This window comes from Staurois parvus, unplaced genomic scaffold (genome assembly GCF_062004578.1).
Source record: "Staurois parvus isolate SC_StPar_1 unplaced genomic scaffold, SC_StPar_1.0 ptg000011l, whole genome shotgun sequence".
Lineage (NCBI taxonomy): Eukaryota > Metazoa > Chordata > Amphibia > Anura > Ranidae > Staurois > Staurois parvus.
The window spans coordinates 19,149,706-19,158,185 of record NW_028317807.1 but is presented as its reverse complement, the minus strand read 5'-3'; the positions used below and the strand labels follow the sequence as shown (position 1 = coordinate 19,158,185).

The window sequence follows — 8,480 nt, the reverse complement described above, 5'->3', positions numbered from 1 at the left end:
TTTACAGAATACATTAGACTATATATTAATGTGAAAATAATCAGGTAAACAGCACAGTTATTTTGTCATCTTGCCAGATGGTTCCCTGTCAATCCAGGTAGAGTGTAACATAAAGGTTGTGCTGATATAGCTAGTTCTGTAAACCCTAAATGAAAAGCATCCAATAAAATGTACAGTCCTACAGTAGTATACAAAACAGTTTCTGTAAAATGCACTTTCATTGTGATTGGGTGGGAGAATACATGTGTTTAGGATATGCAAATACACTTAAAGACCTGTTACATATAAAAGGGTTAGAATTACTCTATGGAAACACAGAACATTTGGAACAGCTGTCTCTTCACCATGGGCAAGGTAACTTTATCCCTTTATATTTATATAAATTCTACATACTTGAACTGTTTAGCGTCCGTACAACACACCAAGGTTTTATACCAAAATAATGCATTCAGGCAGGTTTAGTTTTGTGGAATTTTTTAATTTTTGGATATTGTTCACTGGTCATTTTTGCAGCCATTTATAAAGTAGCAGCAAATAGGTCTGCCTATACAGAAAGTGAGAAATAGTATTAGAAAAGTTGTGAATAATTAGAGACTAATCAGCAACAAAGTGATAAATGAGTAAAGGATATCAATTTGACTACACAGTATTTATAGAGTTAAAAGTTCATGAAGTTTCCACAGTGTGTATAGAATTACAAGAGCGTGTCTTACTGATGTCTCAAAGGGGTTTATCTACTAAAGCTGGTTCACTCAGAATCTCCTGCACTTCTGCATGGAAACCAATCAGCTTCCAGATTTTATTGCTAAAGCTTAATTGAACAAGCTGAGGTTAGAAGCTGATTGGTTACCATGCACGGCTGCACAAGATTCTGAGTGAACCAGCTTTAATAAATCTCCCCCAATCTGTCTAATAATACATTGTTACATATGAACGTATATAAAAGTGACAGGGCATTGACACTTTCCAATTACTACCAAAGCAGAGCTCCAGTATTTTTTTCTAGTTTTAGAAAGCATGATGGAATGTTAGAACTGAAAAAAAAACACAAAAGAAGGAGCGCCATGTCCTGCAAATTCACTTGAAAATTAAACCTTAAGTCAGAAAATCCAAGGAAAGCCAGGAGCAACATAAAAAGTCACAATTTATTAAACTTGGAGTATTAAAATAGTCATAACAGTTTTCCACATAAGTGACCTGACGAAGGGGCCCGCCTCGAAACATGTAGTCACCAGACTCTACTGACTGTGTCCAGTTAGTCCATATGCTTCACATGCCCAGCACCTACCACTAAGGATTGACCTGGTTTCATTTCCAGTTTGGTAGTGTTTTCTCTGTGGATGCCCTCATAATTGTTCATAGTCTATTCCGTGCCAATCTCTTTTTCAACAACTTACTGTGGTATTGCTCCAGTGCCACTTTCTTTGTGTGTTTTTCTGGAAGGTTATTTATTTATTTCAGGTACTTATATAGCACCATCAATTTACACAGTGCTTTACATATATATTGTACATTCATATTGGTCCTCATTAGGTACAATCTAAGGTCCCTAAGTCACATTCATAAATACACACACTAGGGACAATTACCTACCAGCATATCTTTGGAGTGTGGGAGGAAACCAGAGCACCTGGAGGAAACCCACACAGGCACAGGAAGAACATGCAAACTCCAGGCAGGTGGTGCTGTGGCTGGGATTTGAACCAACCACACTAGTACTGCCAGGTGGAAGTGCTAACCATTTAGCCACTGTGCTGCCCACTGGTTATCACTGCTGTCAAGGTTTTATTGCTATTACATTTATATCACTTTCAATATTTTTTTTTGTCCTGGTGACCACCTTCCTCTATTAGAAAGAGAAACCCAAAGGGTTACGGATCCCACCAGAACAGTAGTAAAGGAAATGCTTGTGTTAGTGACAAATGATAAGTGGTAAGCTTTCCACTTTTTATGGTTTTTATAAGGAGATTTCTGTTTGCTTATTACCATGTGTCAGGAACAGGTAATAAAGGAAAAGCTCTTTGTTGAGGGCACAACAAGTAATAAAACATGACAGAAGTTCTATTTCTCCCTAAAAAAATTGGAGAATGTCCCTTTAATAATTTCAGAGCGTAATGTACAGGCATATACCTCTTTTTTAATTTAATTTTTTTTTCTATTGTTCAATGGCACCAACATTGTATGTTTGTATGTTTGTGTGTGTGTGTCTTCTCAACTGTTTTTCTTTACTAGTTTAAAGAAATGTATAAAAAAAAAAACAAACTGAGAAACTCAAAAGACAAATACTTCAAATCCATATTTCTCTACTGTTAGGGCTAGTTCACTGTGTTGGGTAGCTATTCCAGCGTAGTCCCACTGCATGGGCACGGAGAAATGCCTTATGTCCTATGTGCATGGTTCACACCATTGCATCGCATGTACTTTTTTTATATTTGCGCAGTACAATGTGAGGCACCGCATGGCTGGCAATTAAAATTTATGCAATATCTGTGTGACATCTCAATAAAGTTTGTTTTTATAAAAAGGAAACAGTGCCATGCACTGAGCTCAGCACATCATCGCTGAGCAGACCTCAGACCCACTGCTTCATACACTAACCCATAGTATTCAGTTATTTATTTTTCCAGGGCCACATTTTTACTTCCTCTCCTCCTAGGCCAGTTGTCCTGTGCCATTCCTTTCTACCCCAGTGAGTTGGCAGATCTTATTAACACACTAAATAGATCAGAAATCATAACTACATCATAACTTGGCCCAATGATAAGAATAGTAGGTTAAACAAAATTAGCCGTACTATGCTAGAAATACAGGTCTAGGTATATGAACCCAGAGGAGGTGAACTAAAATGAATTATACTAACTAAAAGAAAAAAAATCACAGATGTTTGGGGAAAGCGAAAATGAGAACCCAGGATAGTGGCCATTAACCACTTGCTGACCGTGCTATAGCCGAATGACAGCTACAGTGAGGTCGCCCAGTTCTGGGAGGGCATCACATGCGGTGCGCACCCAGTGCTCTCTGTGTCCTTAGGACACAGCTGACCACATGTCACGGTAAAGGGCTGTTTACCACATGATCAGCTGTGTCCAATCACGGCTGATCATGATGTAAAAACACTTGCCGGTTATTATCAGTGCAGCCTTAAGAGTGCCCATCAATGCCAATCAATGCCCAGCAGTGTTGTCAGTCAGTGCCCAGCAGTGCTGCCAATCTGTGCCCAGCAGTGCTGCCAGTCAGTACCCATCAGTGCTGTCAATCAGTGCCTATCAGTGCTGCCAGTCAGTGCCGCCTATCAGTGCTGCCTACCAATGCCCTTCAGTGCTGCCTATTATTACCCTTTAATACTGCCTATTAGTGCCCATCAGTGCCACCTATCAGTGTTGATCTTTGCTACCTATCAGTGCCACATATCAGTGCAGCCTCATCAGTTTCTCCTCATCAGTGCCTACCAGTGCCTCCTCATCAGTGCTGCCTATCAGTGCCGCCTCATCAGTGCACATAAGTGCAGCCTCATCAAAGCACATCAGTGAAGGAGAAAAATGACCTGTTTGCAAAATTTTATAATAGAAACTAAGTTAAACATTTTTTTTTTCAAAATTTGTGGTATTTTTTTGTTTATTTAGCAAAACATAAAACACCCAGTGGTGATTAAAACCACCAAAAGAAAGCTCTATTTGTGTGAAAAATTTTTTATAAAAATGTTATATGGGTACAGTGCTGCATGACCGCGCAATTGTCATTCAAAGTGCAACAGCACTGAAAGCATGGGCAGCACAGTGGCTTAGTGGTTAGCACTTCTGCCTTACAGTAATTGGGTCATGGGTTTGATTCCCAAACATGGTACCTCCTGCATGGAGTTTGCATGCTCTCCCTGTTTTCGCATAGGTTTCCTCCTACACGCCAAAGACATGCTGGTAGGTTAATTGGCTCCTGTCTTAACTGGCCCTAGTATGTGTATGTATGAATGTGAGTTAGGGACCTTAGATTATACACCCCTTGAGAGTTAGGGACTGATGGGAATGTACAATATATATGTAAAGAGCTGTGTAAATTAACAGCACTATATAAGTACCTGTAATAAATAAAGCTGAAAATTGTTCTGGGCAGGAAGGGGGTATAAGTGCCTGGTAGGCAAGTATTAAAAAAGGGAGCTTGTGTTAACCTAGCAGCACTGACAAAGACATAGCAACTGTTGTTGGTTATGCATAATCCAGCACTGACTTTATTTCATTTTTATACTGTTGAATATATCTGAGGATTTTTTTTCTCTAAATCCATTGTAAAATACAACTTTATTTCTCATAAATGCAGTGAATACAGAAAGCATTTTACATTAAGCAATCCTTTCTTTTTGTAATGTTTACAAAGGGCACTGTCAAACACAAATTATTTAGTTAAAAAACACACCTTAATAATCAGAAAATAAAGACAGCTTCTGTCTGTCCCCAGAGGCCCAGGTATTCCCCTGTCGGGCGCTGTTAATTTGTCACTTGCACAACATAAAGAAAGTAATGCCAGGTTTTCATATACAGTTGCAAGTCAAATAAACCTTTATCTTTCCTATAGTAGGCATGTGCCACTGCTCTTTACAATTGTGGGAACTGGTATTGTCAAAATCTGACAAAAATGGGTTATTTATTTATTTCAGGTAATTATATAGCGCAGTCAATTTACGCAGCGCATTACATATATATTGTACATTCACATCAGTCCCTAACCCTCAAGGGGCGTACAATCTAAGGTCCCTAACTCACATTCATATATACACATAATAGGGACAATTTAGACAGGAGCCAATTCACCTACCAATATGTCTTTGGAGTGTGGGAGGAAACCGGAGAACATGCAAACTCCAGGCAGGCGGTGCCGTGGCTGGGATTTGAACCAACGACCCTAGTACCAAAAATGGGTTATAGATCATAAAGTCTGTAAGCTACCATACATATTCACATACAGATTCATATTCAACTAGATGGGGACACCTGCATATTTTTATTTTTTATATAAAATTTACAAAAATGCTGTAACATTGTACAATTGTTTTGAAGTTTTCTAAAATCTGTAATCTTCTTAACGCTTCATTTTCTGTTTTAACTTTGTTGCAGATTATTTTTTACGAGGACAGGAACTTTCAGGGAAAGTCCCATGAATGCTCTGGTGACAATGCAGATCTGCATTCTTACTTTGCACGCTGCAATTCAATCCGTGTAGAGAATGGCTGCTGGGTGATCTATGAACGTTCCAATTACATGGGACATCAGTATTACCTGAAGAAAGGAGATTATCCTGACTATCAGAGCTGGCTGGGTTTGAATGACTCTATTAGATCTTGCCACTCAATCCCTCTTGTAAGTTATTCTTGCAATCAGTCTTCAGCATGTAATTACCTTCGTACCATTCACATGTAACTGTAAAGCACTCTCATAAGATTAAAAATATAGATATCCGATCTGGGGCTGGTAGGTTGAGCTAAGAACTCTTGCTGCTCTTAAACCTAAAGATGTGCAAGAAGCTAATAATAAATCTGGCCCTTGCTGCCTTTTCTGCCATTGCTGTCCAAATATTGTTGAATGACAATACCAATGTTCAATAATGTAAGTGACATTTTCTTTCCCAACCCAAACTGACTGCATTAGAAAGACTCAGTCTAATTGGTCCCTTAAATACACTGGATGTTATGTGACCATGTCACAGATAGTACATGAAATTAGGTTTCTGAAGTCATCCCAAGCCAGGAGAATTTGCTGCACTCTGTAAGAAAGTGGATAAGGAATTCTGTCCATATGGTAACATCTATCAAATGGCAATCTCTTTCATATGGCAGTCTCTCACATTGTATAATCTCTTTAATGTGGGACTGTTTCTCATGGCATTCTCTCTCTCATTAAATACACTCTTGTGTGCCCACAATTTTCTTGTACTATGGTAGCATCCTATAGTAATATGGCAGCATTAAAAGATAATAAGGGGTTTATTTACTACAACTGGTAAAATCCGGTGCAGCTCGGCACAAAAACCAGCTTCTAGGGGATTTTTTTTGTCAAAGCTTATTTGAACAAGCTGAAGTTAGGAGCCAATTGATTACCATGCATCGTTACACCAGATTTTGCACTCTCTAGTTTTAGTAAATCAAACCCTACGCATATATGCATCATACAGTATCTGATTATGTCAGAAGAGGGTCTCAAAAATAAGGTCCAGGATACTTGTTGAGTTGTGTTCTGGTCTACAGACCCATGAATGTCTCTTTAAACATGACAGGTACCTCTGGTAAAACAGTTACTAAATTCATACATTTGGATAATTTGACATTGGTATCTACAATACTGCAAAACTGGTTCAAGGCATTTGTGTCTTGAGCCAATATAATATAATATAATATTTGAATCATTTTAATGTGTGTTGAAGGCATATAGATCTGAAGCTACCCTCCAGGCCAAAGGTTTCCAGTCCCTCCTTGACTGAGCTAAATATCATTTTTATGTTTTATTCATAGCACCGTGGTTCTTACAGAATAAGACTTTATGAGAGAGAAGACTTTCGTGGTCAGATGAAGGAATACCAAAATGATTGCTCTAACATCTATGAAAGCTTCCATGTTCATGATGTTCTATCCTGTAATGTGCTTGAGGGCTACTGGATATTCTTTGAGGAATCTGGCTTTAGGGGAAACCAATACTTCCTGAGACCTGGAGAATATAGGAGATATAGCAGCTGGGGAGCCCCAAATTCCAGAGTTGGATCTTTGAAAAAAATCATGGACTTTTATTAGATGCAACATCATTTAATTTGTTAAACTTGTTTAACTAATATTTGTAAAGAAAATAAATCAATACAAATGTGGCTTATTTTCTGTTTTGCAATTTTTTCATGTATCCTATTTTCAATGGATCTTAATACTAAAGGCATTAGGTTGAATACTACATATAAATATTTACATGTGGTTCCTCTGGTCAATCAATCTTTTAAGTAATTACAGCATTTATCAGTGTCTGGTAAATGAGAAGAATCTGAAATTTCTGGGTGTTTTGATTCTTTTCCCCACCTTACCACTCACTATGACATCAGTTCTGTTATCCGTATGTCTCATGATCTGTGTATCCCTTCCATCCTCTAGCTCTTCCAATTAACAACTGAATGTTATGTGAACGCGCTGCTATAGTATGAATGCAGCATTATTCTGTTTGAAAACTGCAAAAAAAAACAAAAAAAACATAAGTGTTGAGCTTGCCAGAAATCCAAGCTAATAATTTCCCGTGTGTTCCGCTTGTGCTGCACTCTTATCAGTTTGTTCCCAGATATCTCTGTGGCCAACACTCTATATCTTATTGAGAAGAGTAGAAGAGGATAGGGGGAGTGTGAAAATAATGAGGTCTGAGAGCCCAAAAACTGTGTAGGCAAACACAGAGCAACCCGGTTGTTTTAAAATTTGCAAGCAAGCAGTGACAGCTAAAAAAAAAAAAATCAAAGACACAGAACAGGCTTCTATTCACATAGCCAGTGAGTGACCTTCTCTCAAAACATGTTTATAAACCAAGGAATACATCTCCACTGCCAGTACTGAACACATTGGAAGGGGATGTCATCTGCATTAAGCCAGAACACTATTAAGCAAGGTGTTTCCTACACAACACAGGTGGCATAAATACATCTTGGCCAAGTGTCTGCAAAGTCCTGAAAAAACATTAAATTGGCATTGTAAACTGCGGATGGCTATTATATGTAGAACCCTGAAAACCCAGGATCAGTCGAAGGGTTTGATAGTAAATGACTAATTGGATGCCATACAATCATTTAACAGGTGCATCTCAATCCAGGCCTGTAAATGGATTTCAAAAGGCCTGTCAGATACACATCTGCAGTCTTGGTTTTGGATTACATGGGGTTAAACTATCTACAATTTTCCTAACTTTGTTTATAATGAAGATATCTTTATATAACATGTATTTACTGATGTGTAAGCAAGTAACCATCATCTTAAGACTAAACATGACTATATTATGAGGCACAAGAGGAAAATTATAAACAGTCCAATTCCTAGGTGATAAAATATTACATTAATACAATGATGTACTGGTAACTAGACTGTAACCAATGGGAACATGAACACTTTAATGACTTTAGAAAACTGTATATCACAGATGGGCAGCTACCTGATCATAAATATTTTTACATACAGTATTCTGGGCACTCCCCGGAACCCTTGACTGGACAAGTCATTGGTCAACATCCTTCTCTGGGACCAGAATAAAGGAGCTGCATCAACAGCCTGAAGCTCTCCTTTTTCATCAAATTAGGAACATCTACCAGGAATCTTATTTCATGACAGCCAAAGATCAAGATTTATGCCAATTGATTGGACTTTGCTGGAACCCAGTTAGCCCAAGACTTTGTACTTTCATTCTTATTTCCTTTTAGTTTTGCTGTTGTATTACTGTCTCTTTTCTTCTATCTGTTAAATCATTTAAAGCATTAATAAA

At 38.1% G+C, this 8,480-nt stretch overlaps 1 protein-coding gene across 1 annotated transcript; it reads left to right on the top strand.

Moving 5' to 3' along the window:
* Positions 1 to 232: 232 nt before the first annotated feature.
* Positions 233 to 6,843, top strand: LOC149473820 (gamma-crystallin B-like). Its single transcript, XM_089671514.1, has 3 exons — positions 233 to 354; positions 5,106 to 5,348; positions 6,497 to 6,843. The coding sequence occupies exons 1-3, from the start codon at positions 307 to 309 to the stop codon at positions 6,770 to 6,772; spliced, it is 567 nt and encodes a 188-aa protein (XP_089527640.1). The 5' UTR covers positions 233 to 306; the 3' UTR covers positions 6,773 to 6,843.
* The last annotated feature ends 1,637 nt before the right edge of the window (positions 6,844 to 8,480 follow it).

What these genes read in the sequence shown, in the direction of transcription:
- LOC149473820 (XM_089671514.1), top strand. Translation starts at nt 307, where the DNA reads ATGGAAACACAGAACATTTGGAACAGCTGTCTCTTCACCATGGGCAAG. An exon ending in GTCTCTTCACCATGGGCAAG is followed by an intron (nt 355 to 5,105) that starts GTAACTTTATCC and finishes ACTTTGTTGCAG; the next exon opens with ATTATTTTTTACGAGGACAG. An exon ending in CTTGCCACTCAATCCCTCTT is followed by an intron (nt 5,349 to 6,496) that starts GTAAGTTATTCT and finishes TTTTATTCATAG; the next exon opens with CACCGTGGTTCTTACAGAAT.